This window comes from Harpia harpyja, chromosome 6 (assembly GCF_026419915.1).
Source record: "Harpia harpyja isolate bHarHar1 chromosome 6, bHarHar1 primary haplotype, whole genome shotgun sequence".
In the NCBI taxonomy this organism is placed as follows: Eukaryota; Metazoa; Chordata; class Aves; order Accipitriformes; family Accipitridae; genus Harpia; species Harpia harpyja.
In genome coordinates, this window is record NC_068945.1 from 8,849,863 (window position 1) to 8,869,988 (window position 20,126).

The 20,126-nt window shown below is 43.5% G+C and overlaps 1 protein-coding gene across 2 annotated transcripts in view; it reads left to right on the plus strand.

Annotated features, from left to right (window-relative positions):
* Positions 1-20,126, plus strand: part of TEAD4 (TEA domain transcription factor 4) — a 60,631-nt gene that overhangs the window by 26,527 nt on the left and 13,978 nt on the right. For both annotated transcript variants that reach the window (XM_052790312.1, XM_052790313.1), the window contains 7 exons: positions 7,582-7,646; positions 8,575-8,637; positions 12,486-12,620; positions 13,448-13,491; positions 16,403-16,458; positions 17,204-17,334; positions 18,318-18,491. In XM_052790312.1, coding sequence (XP_052646272.1) covers positions 7,582-7,646; positions 8,575-8,637; positions 12,486-12,620; positions 13,448-13,491; positions 16,403-16,458; positions 17,204-17,334; positions 18,318-18,491 — 668 coding nt within the window. The remainder of the gene's footprint in view (positions 1-7,581; positions 7,647-8,574; positions 8,638-12,485; positions 12,621-13,447; positions 13,492-16,402; positions 16,459-17,203; positions 17,335-18,317; positions 18,492-20,126) is intronic.

Here is a 20,126-nt window from a genome sequence, read left to right on the forward strand (position 1 = left end):
GAGGAGTGAGGGTGGAGGTTCCCAAGGAGAGGTGGAAAGATAGGGATGAATAGGGAGATGGTTATTGCAGAATTTTTATTGACTTTGGGGACAGCCTCAGCTCTCATAGTGGAATTAATAGTTGTCTTGGTTTTGGCTGGGATAGAGTTAATTGTCTTCCTAGTAGCTAGTACAGTGCTATGTTTTTGAGTTAGGTATGAGAAGAATGTTGATAACACACTGATGTTTTCAGTTGTCGCTAAGTAATGTTTAGTCTAAAGTCAAGGATTTTTCAGCTTCTGATGCCCAGCCAGCAAGAAGGCTGGAGGGGCACAAGAAGTTGGGAGGGGACACAGCCAGGGCAGCTGACCCCAACTGGCCAACGGGGTATTCCATACCATGTGATGTCATGCCCAGTATATAAACTGGGGGGAGTTGGCCTGGGGGGATTGCTGCTCAGGAACTAACTGGGTATCGGTCAGCGAGTGGTGAGCAATTGCATTGTGCATCACTTGCATATTCCAATCCTTTTATTATTACTCTTGTCATTTTATTAGTGTTACCATTATTAGTTTCTTCTTTTCTGTTCTGTTAAACTGTTCTTATCTCAACCCATGAGTTTTACTTTTTTTTCCCCCGATTCTCTCCTCCATCCCACTGGGTGCGGGGGGGAGTGAGTGAGCGGCTATGTGGTGCTTAGTTGCTGGCTGGGGTTAAACCATGACAATAGTAAAAGTAGGAGCTGAAACAGAGAGGGAGAGAAGGATTGAGCCTTTGAAAACGTTTGGGTGCTGAACACCATCACTGTATTATTTAAGTTGTATACCAAGACAAAGCTCAGAAAGAGGGGGAGAAGGACCTGTAGGAGGTAGAGGCCAAAGTCTAAAACTTCATAAACAAGTTTCCTGAAAAAGAGATTTTAAAGTTGAAAGGAAGCATGCTAAGAAATCAAGAAAGATACAACATTAATGGTTGCCAAAAGTCAAGGAAGATAGAAAGGGATGAAGGGAACCAAGGCTAGAGAAGGAAAGGTCATGTACTGCATTTTCTCTTGCCTTGAAAAAACTGGGCTGGGAAGTTGGGAAGCTAGCAGAATCTTCTCACCAAGCCTTTGGTAAGAAAAGATGGTTTGTGATGAAGGGAGAGTCTAATAACAACAGCATTAAAACTAATGTTAAGGATTATATCAGTAAGAGTTGAGTGCTGTGCATCCTGATGAGAAGATGGGATTAGCCATCAGAAAGACAAAAACGTGAGTTTTGACACATGCAGCCCTGTTTCTGGAAAAGGTGATGCCCAGGAAGGCATTTAGTGTAGCTAGGAGGAGGAAGCAGTGGAATGAGAGGTGGAAAGTAAGGATGTGCAGGGAGGTATGGACTGGCGCAGACCACAGCGGCAGTTAGTCCCGTATGCACATGTGAACATAACACACACTGCTTTTGCCTTAAGTGTCATTTTGGTAAGACTTGCTCGGCAGTTAGTTTTGCTTCGTAGGCACAGAGAAACATTGACAGTTGGTGGACAGCTGAGGTGTCCTTAAATTCCCTCTTGTGTCTAGATTTATTTGTCATGCTGTCTGATGCACACAGTTCATTATGTTAACGTTGATTGTAATCAACAGCTAACTAAATGCTTAGCAAGTTCAGGAGACAGCCATGTCCGAGGAGCTATCATTAAGTAACACAAAGAGATTGAAATGATAGTTGAGATGGCTTCCTTGACCTTGCTTTGATTAAGCTTTCACTGGATGCAGCTGGATAGTTGCTTCTGTAGTTCTCTTATCTTTGCTGCACTTCACAGGTAGGTGCATATGTTTGCGTTGGGTACAGAAAAGGTATCTCTACCAAGAAGCAGATACTTTCACGCAGTTTCCCACTGGAAGGATTTTGCAGAAATCATTGAGTTCTTTGCTCTCACCCATCACATTAGAGAGGCTTTTGGTTCTTCTGCTTGCTTTGGCAACAGGTGTGCGAGGAAGTACAAGGCTTAAAGAGATGCTTTATCTGCCTCTTGTACAAGCAGGAATATACCATTACTAGCAGAAAGCCAGCACGACGCTTTGAGGTAGGACTGGGAAATGCTTTCTATAGCTGTGGGAATTCCCTTGATTTTCCCCCTTGCGTACAGGCAGATAATTCTCTCCTCTTACAATGAAAGGAACACAGGTGTAGCATGGAGAATCAAAAAGCCTCTTTATTAACTTTTTAGCAGCACCCTCCTGGATAACTACTGAATGCAAAATTTTGCAATTTAGTGTAATACTGAGTGGGAGCTAAATTGATGCCCTTGGAAATTTATCTGTTAGGAGCGAAAAGTAAAGAACATAAGAGAGTATCTCTTTACTCCTTTTTTTCATGCCATGCTTCCAAGGGGAAGGCTACAGGGAGGATAAAGAGCTTTTGGGTGCTGTGCTGCAGTTGGTATGTTGGCTAGAGCTTCATGAAACCCAATGCGCAGTTTCAACAGAGGAGGCACAACTGTTGGCAGGTTCTGGTGACCATGGCAGGCCTCAGCAGGAGTTATTCTAAGAACACAACATATGATCAGATTACTGAGGGACACTTTACATGGCTCTAAAAAATGAACCATCTGACGGTTTATGACAGCGCTGCCTGTTCCAGCCAAGTGAGGAGTGCTAGTCTTTGCTGACCCTGCAGCCAGGGTTGTGAAACAAAGAAAGTGCTTTCCAGAGGCTGAGAACCTACAGGCTTCCAGCTGCATAATACCTGCTTACATCTAACTTCTGATAAGAAAAACAAAAGACATTTCAGACTTGCTTCTCGTGCAGTTTTGATTCATGGTAATTTAATACGTTCTTGCTGCACTTTACTAGGCTTGGCAATTTGCATAGTTCTATATTTAGTAATCCCTGTGATGCTAATGTCTTTGTAGAGTGATCTGGGGTTTTTGCTACCAGTATCTTTATTAGTTTAGTATACCCTGCCACCTTTCTGTTTTTCCCTGGCTCTGTGGGGACACACTTCTGGAAGAGGAAGACTGTATCAGAGGTGGTGGCAAGTGAGAAGTGAATTCTAAAACTGGAAATTTTGAGGATCCACACTTGAATGCTCTCTCTAGAGAATTTCTATACCAGCTTCTAATATGTGCACTTTGTACAACAGTTTCCCTTCCCTCTAGTCTTCTCCAGTGAATTACATGGCCTGAGAGCGCTTTGCAATTTTTGCTGATGTTGTCAAAGACAAACAGTTAAACAAACACTTAGGGAAACACCTCCCACTTTCCCAGGCTCACCTACAGTTTATTACGTCTCCTCCCCGCTTCCTAGTCTCGGCCTCCCATGTTTTATTCTCTATAATGCTCAGTCCCTTCTAATCCCTTTGATGAGTGCTGGGTGGTGCTGGAGTTTGGGGTCAGTGTGTAAAGGTTTCTTTCTGCAAGTCCTTGCTTGTTAGTGTTTTTCCTCAGGTGCTCCTTGCTTCTTGCTTCTCCTCTGCTCTTGCATGGGTTCTCGATGGGCTGCAGTCCTTTCAGGGTTGTCCCTGCTCTAGCATGGGTCCTCCATGGGCTGCAGTTGCCTCAAAGTGTACTCCTCTGCCATGGAACACCTCTTTCCAAGAGTACTTTTCCAGCCACGTCCCCAACAATGTCCCCTACCACATGTCTCCTTTTCTCCTTCCTTTTCTCCAAATGTGTCTTTTTACATACCTTGCATTTCTCCTTCTGTGCCTCCTCATGTCTCCTTTTTGTGGTTCCTTTTGTGTGTCTTCTCCTGTGTCTCCTGCCCCTAGTGGCTATTGCCCTTTCCAAAATATGTTTGAGCAAAGGTAGCTTGCGCTGCTCTGACTGGTTGAGGTTTTGATTGATCGTTGTTTTCATCCATTTTGGAGATGGCTGGAATCGACTGTGACTGGCATGGGACTGTTCATGGCATCCTCTCACACAGATTAGCCCTGCAGTCCTCTACTGCTGAAGCAGAATAGTGCTGTCAGGCTGCTCAGTCTGTATAATTTCTTGACTTTCATGGGAACACAGCAAAGCTAAATTTGCTCCTAAACATTTATTATGTCTGGTTGAGAATCCATTAAAATTAGTTTTGCAAGGATGACCCATATTTGAACCAGTATCTGAAGAGTTTCCATCTGTTCAAATTGTCGCTATAGCCCAATATGCACCCTTTGAAAGTTTGCCTGAAATTCTCCACATACACTTCTTCTCAAGGCTAGTTTTTCCTCTCTCTTCCATTAACTCATTCCCCTGCCCCTCAAAGGGTCATCTTGGTGTATACAAATTTTCCTTGTTTCTTTATAGATAATGGGGTTTCAGCACCTTGTTTTGTTCTGCACGTTTCCCACTTCTGATGTGTGTCAAACTGTCCTTCTGAAATTTCTTATGTGCCGGCATCTGTGCAAGAAGAATCACTTCAGTTGCTTCTTACCTTTCAACTTGGATCCATGTCCAACAGATGGAGGCTTTGAAAAGCCATAAATATTATTCTTGGCACTAGAAAAAGGTGGTGTGGGTATGTGTTGCTAGTAATTGGTCTCGGCTTTGTATAAATGGTTACACTGGTTGGAAAAGCAGCCAGGTGGAAGGTAGCATAACAGCATCTGCTCCCATCAAACTCTCCTGGGCATGTCACCATGCTAATGCTGAAACTGTGGGAACCAAAGAGGTCAGTGGTTACATGCTGGCCATTGTGTTTCTGGCACAGAAATAGTTTCTAATTTGTGTGTAGAGGAGCTGGAGCTGTTTTCTTCTCAGCTACAGACCTGATTCTTCTCCCAGGGGAATAAGGAGAGCTTCTGTAATGACACCATTAGGAAAAGATTAAGATCTGTAAATGTAAAATGCTTTCCCGTCCCTATGTGTGCTTTGGTTATGTTTCATGAACATGGCCTAAATGCAGTCATGGACATTTACATTCTTCTGTTTCAGAAACAGATGGAATTAGGAGTTTTGCCAGCCCTGCCCTAAAGGGTTGGTGGTCAAGCTCTAGCATAGTCTTTCCTTGCATTCATTTTTTTCAGGGTTGAGTTAAACAGGGGTTTAAAATAAAAACAAGTGATAACTCTTTCATATAATATTAAACTACTGGAATAAATATTACATCTGTTTTCACTGCATGCTTTTTTGATGTCTCTGATGTCCTAATGTACAAGTTCTCTATTCAGCCCATAAACTTTACATAGAAAATACTGGGGTTTTAGTTTTCTTATAAATAAACTTCACAAGAGCTGTAGCTTTGCTTCCCAGTTTATTCCTGCTTCATTCCTCAACCACTTGCAGCCATATAAGATGTCTCACAGCCTTGCACTTCCCACTCCCAACTTTTTATTGAGGTACTATGTCGCTACTAATGTGGTCACCACAAATGTATTATTTTGCTAAGCCTGCTCTTTTTGTCATGTTTTCTGCCTTGAACTGGAGTTCAGATGTGTAGCTGCTGCTTTTCTGTTTCTGCTCTTTATTCCTCCATCTCCAGGAAGAGAATAAAATCTGCGTGTCTGCTTAGATGTGACACGTGGGAGCCAGTGTGTGGAACGTGCATAGTCTGCCTCATGTCTTGGTGTCCACTCTCAAACAGTTCTGTGGTGCTAGCTGTGAATTGGGTCTAAGCTTGCTTCTCCTGTTCACTGCTGAAGCTGTCAGTAGTGCAGCCTTCTCTGCTTCTCTGCCTGTTTTTTAAATCCTGGACCCGAGTCTTCTGCAGTTTCCTGCTCTCATTCCAAGCAATTTCAAATTCTGTACCAGTGACCCTGTAGCTTCATGTTTCATTAGCCATTTCATTCATGTTACTGTTAATACCATTTCCCTCATCTGTCACCATGACCATCGTTTCTTTGCATCTCTGCACTGGCCTCTTCTCTCACATTGAACATAAAGCTGCTTGTCTTCATTTCCCTTGGCCCTGAAGGGCATAATCTCACTGTCATCTCTTAAAATCAAGATGTAAAACGTAACTGTCTTCAGTGCCTGCAATGTATGCTTGTTCCATAATTGGACAAAGATCCCTTCACCTCTCCCAGCCAGTGCCCCACCTTCCTGTTTATGGGAGCTCCCCATACCCTTCCATAAAGCTAAGCTTCCTTCTCTATCTCTCTTCTGAAGAATGTTCCTTTTTTTGGGATGCCTGCAAGAGCCTGAAAGCACTTCTAATTCACTGTATCATGTCACACTGATAAATTCTGTGTGACTGTTTCCATGTACTTCCCCATTGTTGTTTATTTTCTTGTACTTTGATTCACAGAATGACAGACTCATTTAGGTTGGAAGGGATCTCTTCATATTGTCTAGTCTGGTCCTACTGCTCAAGCAGTGTCAGCTACAGCAGGTTGCCCGGGATTGTGGTGTCCAGTTGGGTTTTGAGTATCCTCCAAGGATGGAGAGTCTACAACCTTTCTGGGCAGCTTGTGCCACTGTTTGACCACCCTTACAGTAAATAAGTTGTTTTTTTCTTTTTTTTTCTTTTTTTTTTTAATTTTTCTTGTTTTCAGATGGAATTTAACGTGTTTTAGTTTGAGCCCATTGTTTCTTGTCCTATCACTGGGCACTATTGAGAGGAGGCCGGCTCCCTTTTCTTCATGGCCTCCCATCATGTATTTATGTGCATTGATAAAAACTCCCACTGAGTCTTCTCCAGGCTGAACGGTCCCAGCTGTCTAAGCCTCTCCCCATATGAAAGATTCTCCAGCCCTTTAATCATTTTTGTGGACCTTTTGCTGGACTCGCTCCCGTACCTCCACATCTTTCTTGTGCTGAGGAGACCAGAACTCGACCCAGCACTCCAAATGTTGCCTCAGCAGTGCTGAGTAGAGATGAAGGATCCACCTCCCTTGACCTGCTGGCAACATCCCTCCTAATGCAGCCTGGGATGCTGTTGGCTGCCTTTGCCACGAGAGTGCATTGCTGGCTCGTTGTCAGCATGTTGTCAAGCAGGACCCCATCCGTTCAGCCAGTTTTCAATCCACCTCCTTGTCCGCCCTATCTAACCCATACTTTGTCAGGTTGCGTATGAGGATGTTGTGGGAGGTGGAGTCAAAAGCCTTACTAGAGTCGCAATGTATACAGCTCTGTACTCATCCACCAAGCTAGTCACTTCACTGGAGAAACTATCAGGTTGGTTAAGTATGATTTCCCATTTGTAAATTGATGTGGACTACTTCAAATCCCCTTCATGTCCTTCATGTATCTGGAAATGGTTTCCAGGATTACATGCTCCATCACCTCCCAGGGATTGAGGTGAGGCTGACTGGCCTGTTATTTCCTGGATCTTCCTTCTTGCCTTTCTGAATGTTTTAGGGTGAGCGGCTTTCCTTCTTTGCACTGGCAATCTTGATCCTTGTTTACAGCTTCTACATGCTATGGTAGTGTAATTATTAAGCAAAGCATATGATTCTCCTTTTTATTGGTAGTTTTAAGCTATACAGATGCAAGCTGGGAAATAGAATTTGCAGCCCAAAGTTCTGCTCCTGAAACTCAGACCTCTACTGTGTGAACTAACGAGTACTTTTCTAAGACAGAAAATAGTGTGACAGAGTGTCATCCCACTGCTGATCGCTATAGATAGATAATTCCATTGTGCATCTTTTCCCTGGGGTCATAGCTTTCTAAACTTGTATTTGCATTATTTCTCTGTTCCAGGCCGAAATGAGCTGATTGCGCGCTATATTAAGCTGAGAACAGGGAAAACACGCACAAGGAAACAGGTAAGTGTAAAGTTTTCCCTGTAAACATTAGCTTCTTTGTATCAGTAGACATGATGAGGTGTTATGAGAACAACTCACTTGCTGTTCACTTGCTATTAGTTTCTGGCTTTGCTGGAAAGACATTGTTGGGCTGAGCTGGTTAATAAGGATGACAGGAAGAGTCAGCTCAGGCATTTTACAGTAGGATTATAATGCTCATGTCTCCCAACCACATCGTGACACACAAATTTTTCTACTGTTAAACGGTGTGTGATTTTATTTGTTTGGTCTACTAATGAATGTTTCGGTGGACATCAGTGGTCCTCCATATGAAGATTCTTTGTTCAGCCCAGACAGATGGACAGCAATCGTGATTTTGAAAATGCCTGGTGCATGGGATGAAAAAGGAATCTTTGTAATTTGGGAATGATAGTCCAGGCTGTGCTGGACAAAGCATTGAGCAACCTAGACCTCCTTTGGGTAGGGGGTTGGTGGATAACATCCAGAAGTTCCTTCTAACCCAAATTATTCTATGATGCGTTTTGGCCCACATTAGATATGGGGAAGTTCTGAGAGTCATTATGTAGTGGCCAGGGATATGGAACATGGGTTTCCCTTCTCCCAAGAGGAGGCCAAGATGGGGGGCAAAGAGATCAGAACTCTCAGTCACTAGATTTAAGGATGGGCTCTTTAGTTTTAGAGGAGGTCTCTGGCCTGATAAAGCCATTTGAATTGGAAAAGGCCTTAAATGGCCCATCTTTGCTGGTCCCCCACCTCACTTCATGACACTTAAGTTATGTTCAGAAAAGCATCTCATTGCTACCTCAACCACCTCTCCCCCAACCCTAAATAACTCCCTATTGCACAACGTGCCTAAAGTATGTTTACTTCTGCAAGCAGCTACCAAGTACTCCACTGGAATGAAGATGGATTTTGTCTTTCAATGCAGGTATCTAGTCACATCCAGGTCCTGGCAAGGCGGAAAGCTAGAGAGATCCAAGCCAAGCTCAAGGTATGATGGGTATCCTTTAACATATCACACAAGCCCCCTGAGTCAGCCATTCCCTCATCCATTCCCTCTTTGAATAGCCTTAAAAATGGATGAGATTAGCCACTGAACTGTAGTAAGCTGGGGAGGAAAAGGTACTTCCCAGGAAGTGTCATGCAAACACTTACCTGTATTGTTGTAGCTCTGTGACGTCTGGAGCAATTCTATTTAAAGAATAAAGAAACAATAACTTTACATTTTATGTGTCTGATTTCTACCTCTGGTTTATGCTGCTGTCATCCAAGTCTGAAAGACCCTTAGACTTGGGAGTTGCAAAGAGTGTTTACCTGAGAAGGAGGGGTTTATGGTTACAAATGCTGACCAGTAATCGCTCCCTGGTGTTGTGGTGACCTTGGGAAAGGGTAGCCTTACAGTTACTGCAGTGCTAGTTCCGCCTCTACGTGTGGTAGCGATGTGTAGTTGTCTGTGGGAAGTGTTCTGAGTTGGCATAACCATTGAGAGGAAGCAACAAAGGCAGCTGGCATCTTCTCAGGTAAAATGGTGCCAGCTGAATAGACTTTGCCCCTTGATTAATTCAGACCTGACCTGAAGAGGCCTGGGCTAATGAGAAGGAAAATGGTTGACTACTAGCTTGAGCAAATCTGTTTTCCTTTCCATAGGAAGAGCTGTGAGATCACGCTAATGAACTGATACCTCTTGACATTTATTTCCGCTCAGATTTGAAGCAGGGAGATGGTTCATGTGCTCAGACTGAATTGCCAGAAATGTCAAGAAGATCAAGTTTATGGTGACAATTGCACAAGAGGGTGTCCCCTGTTAGAATGTGAGCCATCCAGGAAGGGCTTGCCGAGCAGGATGCGAGGTCCGGTCCTTGTTATGTATCACTGAGACAGCTGGAGAAGGAAGGTGCATGCTGACCTTCCCGATTTGGTATGGCAGTAAGTGATCTGGAGGGAAGTGTGTTTGCTTCCCGGATCTTCCATGCTTCAGGTGATGGTGAGGATCTTGACAGCCCAGTCCAGCCCTGACTGTTGAGTGGATGGCTGTTAGTACGTGCTTCCTCTTGGCTGTCTGGGCAACTCCTCACTGGGCACCAGGAGAAGCAGACTGTCTGTGAGTAAACTGTTGGCACTCCGTCTTGACCAGAGCTGAAGTGCATGCATCTCTATTGCAAACAGTGATTACCTCTAAGTCATGACTGCACCCCCCACATCCCACCCCCAGCTCCATTTTAGAAAATGGTGTGTCTGTCATTAGCCTGTTGTGTTTCCAGCTGCTCTGATAAAACGAAGGAGCCACTTCTAATTCTATCTATCTAATTCAGTGCTTCTGGGTAGGGCTGCCTAAGCTTGAAACCTGTGGTGCTGTTAAGTGGTCAATTCAGGTGGAGACCTGCTTGAGAGGCAAGTTAGAGCGAGTAGGAAACAACAACTGCCCGGGGTGTTAAAAGATTTACTGCTTCTTATATCTGTAACCTTGATTCTGTTCCTTGCATGTCACAGCTCTGGGATTTGGCGTGATTGAAAAGCCAGTCAGCCGAGCCTGTTTCCACTTAGCACACAGGAGCTGGCCGGTTTTGTTCTCAGGGAATGAAGGTGTCTCGGGGAGCTCCATGGAGCCATTGGTTGTTCTCCTTTTACACCACCCCAGGCCATGCTGTGAGCTCTGCCCAGCTGCCTGCAGTGAACCATTCCCCAGTAGCAGACTGTTCCTTTCTGCCTGCAGAGGCAAGTCTGTAGCACTGATTCAACTCATTTACTTCTTTGCTTTCGCTAGTCATTTTCATAGAGCAAGGAAATGAAATCGCAAAAGCTGCTGCCCTTCTTCCAAGTTCCTGCTGATAGCTGTGAGCTCTTCTATCAGTGTTCATTTTCCATAGCGAATATACGTTTTCATATTTATATCTTAGAGATCAGAGCAGCTACACGCTGACTTTTCAGAGCGATTACTAAAATACTACTGTCTCCACACAAATTGGGGTGTCTTCTCTTAAGTGTGCACTGTGGCTATAACAGATCGAGGTAGGGTAAAGCTTGAAGAAAAATCTCTTCCCAGAAGTCAGTAGTTTTCCATGTCCTGGGTGGCTAATAGGTATCACCTGTACTAAGGAAAAACAGGGAAATTGTGGTGGTATTATTATTATTCATTTTGAGAATAATAAAAGAAAATACAAACATTGCAAATGTTTGGTAAAAGTTTTTGTTGCTTCTTTTTCTTTTTTTTTTTTTTAACTGGAAACACGATACAAATGAATACAGAACTGTTAGCTGAAAGAGGAAGGAGATGTCTTTTACAAAAACATGCTTTTTCCAGCAGTCTGTCAGGCATTTAAACAAAACAGAAAAACACAACAGGGATTAACAGATAAAAACTTTTCTTAATTGTTCATTTCTTTTTTTTACTTTAATACTTCCACAAGTAAACGCTTCTTCCCCATAAACTCATGTATAAACTCAGGTAGAGAAATATGATTTTTCCAGTGAGAAAGTAAGGGGAGGAAAAAAATCTGGTTCTGCAATGACAACTGAGGAATGGTCCTTATGTATGTCATGAAAAAACAGAAAAGAATCCTTACCCTTAAAACATGCTGTAGGTAATCGTTAAAGTATTCCCTAAAGCATCATTTAAACTGGGTTCTGAAAAACTTTCCCATAGCTTTGGAGAAGTTTAGGAACTTTCTCAGCAATTAAAACGTTTCCCTTCCATTCACTTGAATGGTACTAACAGGAGTCACAGATACTGTAAAAAAGAAGATATGTAAGTGTTACCCATTCCTACTGATCATTCCACTTAAACGTTATCATTTATTCTGGAGCTTTTGTTATGCCTCCTCCAAATGTTTTTGTGCTAGACACATCAGGATTCCTGGGCTTTGAAACATTAGAAAACCTTAGAGAAAGTGGAGGAGTTAGAGAGAATGGAGACCCAAGGGTGAGAACTTACTGCAGTTCAATGAATGCAAGCGGGAAGTGAGAATTCCTGAAGACGACAGTAAGAGCTTACCTCTTTCAGCAGTTTCTCCAAGTCGTGAATTCATCTGTGGCATTGCCATTATAATTACGATGTCACAGATAAATGTGGAGTGTTTGAAGGATGGAGATTAATTGTAGGGGATATAGGAGGAAAGGCAGAATGTGAGGAAGTACTTCTGGTTGTCTATGTATTCCTTAGAAGAAGAAATGAAGAATGCTATTTGTCTTAATCATACATCAGACCCCCTAGCTGTTGCACTGTCATTGCCTGTAAAAATGTGTGCAATTCCACAGCTCTGTTAAAATAAAAAGGGGTACCTCCTTGCATATGTGCCCTGAGAGATTATTAAGATTTCCTGTTTCACCAGGGATGGGAATAAAATGATCAATTCTACCTGAGACTAGTGCAGTCCCAGATTGAGGTGGTCTTTTTGCAGTGATGATGACAAACTCCTTTTGTGAGCTTGTTTTTAGAGGGTTAAAAAAACCCATAAGCAAGAGTCGTTCCCATTGAATATTCTTACCAATCATTAAAACACAAGAGTTAATTAGGGTTGTACTTTCCATTACAAAACATTTCAGCTGTGCAGTTGAAAGCCTTCAGACAGAAAGGATAAATACTTAGCAGTCTCTAAGCCAGTGATCCCAGCATTTCAGAAAGGATGATTAGTCACATCTGAAGCTGCAGTAATGGGTGAAAGACTTACATGCTTTGAAGAGTTCTTAGGACAGTTATTGGTGAGTCTGCTGCCCAGGTTTTCAGAGGTGCATGTTCCCTACAAAGAAGCTGATGAGAATCCTGGTTATGCAGCATTAGACCAGGCAAGTTCTTTATCGTTATAATAATTCTGTTTTTTCTGTCTCTCCTCTTGCCCGTAGGATCAGGCAGCTAAAGATAAAGCCATGCAGAGTATGGCTACAATGTCATCTGCGCAGATTATCTCTGCAACTGCCTTCCATAGTAAAATGGCCTTGCCTGGTCTCCCACGACCAGCCTACCCTGCTGTTTCTGGGGTGAGTGAATCAGTGTCTTGGTGGAGTTGGGCTGAAGACACTTGAGTATTTGAAAGGGTGTTGAGACCTGCTGAGGAAAATCCCGAGAACATCAGAAAGAGTGGGCCAAAAGGCATTGTCTTTGTAGAACAAATCTGTCATATGGCTTCAACAGTTTGGGTCTGATTCTTTGCTCACACTGATGTAAAACAATAGAGTTTCACTATATGCTTTTTTTTTAAATGACACAAGTGAGAGAACAATCAGATCCTTTGGGTTTTCAGCTGCCTGAAATATTTGTAGGTGTAGGTATCACTTTCTTAGTCCAGGATCTTGTTGAATTAAAACCGTTTGAGCCATCCTGACCCTTTCTCAAGCTTATCATTCCCAAGCTCATCCTGAGTGCTTAGATCGCACATTGATGGCCCTTATATAAAATCCTTAATAGAGGAGACCTGTCAGCATCCCCCAACCATTGAGCAGGGCCTAGTGAGCTTTTGCTGAGTATTGATTTCTGCCAAAATACTGCCCTGCAGCTCTCCTGGGGAAAATGGTCCCTCCAAGAGAGGGAGCATCATTAAAGCTTTGGAGACGGAGGCACAAGGTGCATTCATAGTATTTAACATTAAAACCCACTGTTGGGTCAGTCACTTGTATGTCACTAGTAGTAGTGTGTTGTCAGCACCTCCACAAGGATGAAACCAGGAATGTAGAAAGAAGAGATATAACTCAGTCACATCTTTAGAAGTCTGTGAGCTTGCAGTTTCTTTCCTCAGAAAGGAGCAAGCCTTGCTTTTCATTTCTGTCCTAAGAGTGGTGACTTTTGCCTGTATGTTGTTCTTTTGCAGTTTTGGCAAGGAGCTTTGCCAGGCCAAGCCGGATCTTCTCAAGAGTGAGTATTCCTTCATGTGAGCATCCAAAGCAGGTGCTTCTGCTGCTTCCTCTATGCTGCCCGAGGAACACCATTAGCTATTACAAGATTTATAAAATGCTAAGATAACGTAGTCTTTGCTCTCAGACAGATTCCCTGACCATGGATCTGAGACTTAAGGCCCACGGTTGGAAGACAAACTGAGAGTCATGAGAGAATCTTAAATAGATGAAACCCTATGTCTTTGTATGGTACCTTCAAGATGGATTACACCCCTTTACTATGTCCTGTGACTCAAGCAGCCTAATATGGGTTATTTTAGGGAGCTGCTGAATCTAGCAGCCTGATGGAGGCAAGGCTGCTGCAGCTCTGTGCTCCCAGGTTCAACCAGTAGCGAGGCTGAGCATGTATTCCCAGTAGGCACACACTCAAATACGCATGTATACGTTGCACGTACACACATATGCACACAGCTGGCCATACAGAACAGCAAAGACGGACAACGCTCAGCACTCACACAAACGGCACCAGCAGCCTCATCCTGTACCCCTCTCTGGCTGCTGAGGGCGAAGGTGCATTAGTGGGAAACCCTCGTGCACTGCTGTCGTGGTTTAACCCCAGCCAGCAACTAAACACCACGCAGCCGCTCACTCACTCCCCCCCACCCAGTGGGATGGGGGAGAAAATCGGGAAAAGAAGCAAAACCCGTGGGTTGAGATAAGAACGGTTTAATAGAACAGAAAAAGAAGAAACTAATAATGATAATGATAACACTCATAAAATGACAACAGCAATAATGAAAGGATTGGAATGTACAAATGATGCGCAGTGCAATTGCTCACCACCCGCTGACCGACACCCCGCCAGTCCCCGAGCGGCAAATCCCTGCCCCCCCTTCCCCGTTCCTATACTGGATGGGACATCCCATGGTATGGAATACCCCGTTGGCCAGTTTGGGTCAGGTGCCCTGGCTGTGTCCTGTGCCAACTTCTTGTGCCCCTCCAGCTTTCTCGCTGGCTGGGCATGAGAAGCTGAAAAATCCTTGACATTAGTCTAAACACTACTGAGCAACAACTGAAAACATCAGTGTTATCAACATTCTTCACTCTGAACTCAAAACATAGCACTGTACCAGCTACTAGGAAGACAGTTAACTCTATCCCAGCTGAAACCAGGACAACTGCAGATCCACCCAGTAGCTGCCCGGGGATCCCTTGTCTCCCGGTGTGCTGGCACCCAGGCAGGTGAGCCCCTGAGGCTACAGTTCCGCTCCAGTTGCTGGTGCAGGCCTCTCGCTCACACAAACACACATGTGTGTGCACAAACACACACACACAGAGTAAATCTCTCCAGTAACTGGGCTTAGATACACAGTCCACCCAGTAGCTGGATCTTCGCTTTCCTCATCTTTCAGTCGACTTCCAGACTCCACAGTCCCTCTGTCATTTGGCCTGAACCTCTTGGTCCCTCAGAAAGCATCCTTAACCCTGGAGACACGCGGCTGGCTCCCAAACCGTCTACTTGCTGTTTAGACTAGCTTGATAATCACTAGTGATCACACCCCGCTTGCTGCTGGCACTCCAGAAACAAACACACACACATGCAGAACTGAGAGCTCCTCATGCAGGAAAACAATTAGAAGTAGAATTTAGTGAGAAGATAGGACAGACTGCACCGACAAGGTGCAGGGCGCAGACAGATAACTGTACTGACCTTCTTACACATGATTTTTATTGCCATATTCTCCCTAAACATCCCCTAAACTGCTCTTGTGCAGTCCTAAAATGCTCTTCCCTTGCATTCCATAACATGTCCCATACCATCTAGGCAGTAACCCCCTGAATTTGTAAGGTGACTGGTTTGTAAGCCTCCCCAGCTGGCTCACTGGGTTGGTGTCACACCTGGACGATGGGGCTGATGGCTCTTGTGGGACAGCCCTGGGAGGGGCTGGGGCAGGGGCTCTGTTTCTCTGATGGCTTACTGGGGCTCCCCTGCCCCAGGGGGGAGATGAGCCTTTGATGGGCTGATCACCAGTTCACCAGGGATGGCCCTGGGTGTAGTTGTGTCAGAGTATCATTCAGGTTGTTCCACCTGCCATTGTTCCTCTGTGCTCCTTTTGTTTGTGTGGAGACACACTTTTTATCACGTAACCTAACAGGAGCAATTTAAGCCAATTTAAGGACTAGCAGCTGGAAGGTTGTATGTTCTCCACCCAAGCCATGTTTTCCTGCTCTCTTGTGGTGCTATGGCTAATGTTGGTGGAGCAGATCAGGGAACAGATGCTATTAAAATATCTTGTGGGGAGAAATGGCTAGTAAAAGAATGGAAGCCATCCTAGGAGAAATAAAAAGTAGATTTTATGCCTTTAGCTTGAAAGTGAATGAGGAAGCATCAATATGAGAGCTTCTTTTAGAAGCTTGAAGTATCTGCCACCCCTGATGTCAGATGATGTCTCCAGATCCTGATTTTTCTTACAGTGGTGTTAAAATGGAGCTGAGCTGTCTAGGTTCAGTTGTGGGTGTTGAACATCTCTGAATCTGGACCTAAAAGTCTGAGAGGTATCCAGACCAGACGTATAACCACTTGCATAAATTTAAATCTGTCTGCGGTTGAAAGGAAAGGATAAATGGATGGGCACCAGTGTATTAACAGGCTGATAAGGATCTCTGAATAACAAGTCTGCAGAGAGAGCCTGCTGACCCACCTGCAGGGAAATCTTATTCAGTCCAGTATAGGCCCCTTACTGTTTTTTGAATTTTTCTCCATGACACTCTCTTGCCCACACAGAAAGATAATTTCCCAAAGACACTTAGGCCACTTTCTCCCTCAGGAGAAATAACTTGATCTAATTTGCACAGTTGGTCAAGAACCCTTTTTTGTTTTGTTTTTGTTTGGTTTTTTGTTAACCATCTCTCTTTGTGTACTTTCGTAGCGTGAAACCTTTTTCTCAACAACCTTATGCTGTACAGCCTCCGCTGCCATTACCAGGTAGGTAAGGAAATGTAGTTCCTTGCTTTGAAATTATATTCCAACTTCAAAAATAGCAAACACTTTAAGAAGATTAAAAAATATTTTTTAAAAAAATTTTTACCTATTGAAGCATTTCAGTGAACCCCAAATTGATTTTCGTATGACTTCCCCTTATCACTCGTTCCTATCCTTTTAATGAGAGAGCTGAAGCTTTTTAATTTTGTTTTATTTTAAAAAACATTTTTTCCTCTTTTAGGGCGGTTGTTTGGGGGTTTCTTTTCCTCCTGGCTCAGCAGAAAATAAAAGTTTATGTATCTCTACAGTTCTTCCACCATGCTGCATGTACTAGAACACTATTTTCCATCATAAGATGATTACCTTTCTAATTTCTCATTAAGTGGAACAACAAATGTCTTTTCCTTCTCAGTGTCCCAGTTTTGAGAGGTTAATGGTGATGCTTCATTGTGATACTAAAGCAGTTTATTTCACTGCTCATTTACGGCTCAATCTAGGTCCTCCTAAAGTTGCCGAACGTGTTTTCTCTGGTGTCAGAAACAGGTAGATTGTCTTTTACATCATTACCAACCCTGACAGTGCCATTTAGAGCACAGGTAGAGTGAGGACCTTGTGAATGATATTTTTGCATGATGACTGAAGTCATAAGAAAATGTAATTAGTCAGCTTTGACAGCAGGTGCTCTACTGGAAAACTATTACCAACTTTTCTCTTTCTAAATTTTGTTATATAAATCCTGTGTGCTTAGGGTTTGAGTCTCCTACTGGCCTCTCACCTTCCCCATCAGCACCAGCTTGGCAAGGACGAAGGGTTGCTAGCTCCAAACTTTGGATGTTAGAATTCTCTGCATTCTTGGAACAACAACAAGACCAAGATACAGTAAGATACACACCTGACTTCCACCCCTCATTAATTTTTGGTCTTCAGGTAGCTCCCGTTCATCATGGATATGTTATACTACTATATGTGTATGGAAATACTTGCTTCATTGCTCTGAGAATAGAAAGCCATCTTGGGGAAACATAAGATATCCTTCTCTTAGAGGATGGAATTGCCTATAGCGATATAGCCAGCTCTGTGCCATGTGCTTCTGGCCTCCCTTTCCAGGGTCATGGATGTTCACATACCAGAGCTCAAGGCACTGAGGTGATAAGACAGTGGTACAGCCCCTGCCGGGCTATTCTATCTGTCCCGTTCAGCCTTGGAGGATAGACCCAGAATCAGATGATGGTAAGATCACATGAAGCCACGTATTTCTCTGGTGTGCTGGGAACTTAAATTTGGGGGCAACTGGGATGAATTTTCATCAATGTATTTCCATGGTTTCATAGGTGCTATAAAGCAGGAGTAGTAATATTTGCCTGTCTCACTAAACCTTGTGATACTGCATCTTGAGACGTACATTGGTGATGGGCCAGTTACATTTCCTCTGTCTGAGATAGGAAAGTTCAGAAAAGATGATAGTATTTGGCTGGTACCTTGCTATGGGATTTCAGGCAGCTCTTCATAGGACAAGAGGGTTGATGTTTGACTGAGTGACCTGTGACAGGTAACACTCTGTATCTCAGGTTATTTCAGACTATATAGCAGCAGCATGAGGCAATGTTTTAGGAGTAAATATAGGAAAAAAACTATAATAATGTTTCAGAAGAAGCAAGAAGCATGGTTGTGTTGATAGGAAAGAGAACAGCATGAGCTGGTATTAGCAGAGGTATTTCTGCTAATACTTCTGCCCTTTTTAGAAAGTGCTATCAAATCTTCAGTGACTTCCTGTAGTCTTCTGTATAAGAACCATGAATGTTCAGTATGTTCTGAACAGTACTGAACGATTTCCTAATTCCATGTTTTTCCTCTTCTTGCAGTATAACAAACACCTGTTTGTGCACATTGGGCAGTCAAGCCCCAGCTACAATGACCCCTACCTCGAGGCAGTGGATATCCGGCAGATCTATGACAAGTTCCCTGAGAAAAAGGGGGGCCTGAAGGAGCTCTTTGAAAGGGGGCCAGCTAATGCCTTCTTCCTTGTCAAATTCTGGGTAAGGGAAGGACCCTTTATAGGGTACCCATTTGCTATGAAGTTCTCACTTTAAAAGCAGTGGCCTTGCTAGCTGTTAAAAGACTGCTGCCTCCCAACAAATTTTCCCTGTGCGGGCAACTTAATACAGCCACGGCTGTCACTGGAGATCTTTTCTTGACTGCACAAGGCACTCATTCTGGCCTGGAGCAAGATGTATGTTTCACAATGTCATTTGTAGAGTTGTTCTTGACTAGCGTCTGGAGATTTTATTTGCTACTGGTGACTTGGGCCCTTTTTTATATATGTGTAAGAGAAGAATTCAGAGGAAATTATTCTCTGCGTACTCTTATGTGTGTTCACTTTTCTCAGTGTTGAGTAACTTCTCAGTCAGAGGCAACATTTTTCCATCTCTTCTCCTATCTCATTAGCTGCATTTTGTGTTATCCAAGTACTAATAATTTACAGATGCATATTTACTGGAGGCACAAGGACAGACAAAAGATAAGAGAGACATATAATGAAATTGGATTATGCTGATAATATATTACTGAAATGACTTCTGGTAAGTTGGCAAAATCAGCCTGGCAAAAGCCTCCTCACTCAATTTGGATTTTTGTGAGTTAGCTGAAATTTGCAAAAACTGTGCCATTGTGCTTCAGGGTACAAACAAAATAGTTTTGGTGATCGATATTATCAGAGGTATTACAAGATTAAAAATAATAGCAGCTTGGGGCAGTTGCACACTAGATGGCTGAGGGAATGTATAATGGGATTTGGAGCCTTTCACCTTGAGTTTACCACTTATAATTCAACCCCAGGTCAGGAGTGAGATGATGAGAAATGAACTTTCATATCTCTTACTCTTCATACAAACTGGCACTAGAAAGCCTCTTAACTGGTGCTTTCAGGAGGAGTTCACTTAAGTGCCTTGAGGTGCAACTTCCCAGCTGTCCCAAGGTTAGACTTTCCAGAACTGAGTTGGAGAATGTTGGCTGGGAGTCTGCTGTTCAAGTGTCTGGTGCTTAGAGCGTTAGTTGCTGGTGATTCTTGGAGACACATAATTTTACTACCCGCAGACTGTGTGCTACTGAGCTAGGCTTCTCATGGGATTCGCCTCTGTTAGAGTACGACAAAGCCTGTTTGGGAAGGTTGAAACAAAAAGTAAAAGACCAGCCCTGTTCCGGGTGGAAGAGAAATACTTGGGGGCGACAGCAGCACCTTGCTGAGAAGGGTATCCTTTGACAAAAGCTGGGTATTGATTGCCCTAAGAACTGTCTGGAAAAGGAAACAGAAGTCTGATGTGACAAAAGAATGGAAAAAGAGGAAGAGGGGATAGCTTCTAAGAAATGGTCCTTGGAAAAGTAGGAGCTGCGAGATCTGCTTCCTGCTGTGGGGCAGGGATCTCAGGAAACAATTCACATTCTGGTGAAGAGCACTGGCTCCTGTGTGCTGTCACTGAAGCGCTTTGGGAGTTTCAGGACCCAAAAGGAAGAGCTTAGAGGGAGATGTTATGCAGAGAGAATAAAACACTGAATTCCTTGAATTAAGGAGAGAGAAATCATAATGAAATTGTGATCTAGTGCAGCTGTGATTTTATTTATCTAAACTGTTAGTGTGCTTTTGCACTTGTAGGGTTGTGTTTGGGGATTGTGTG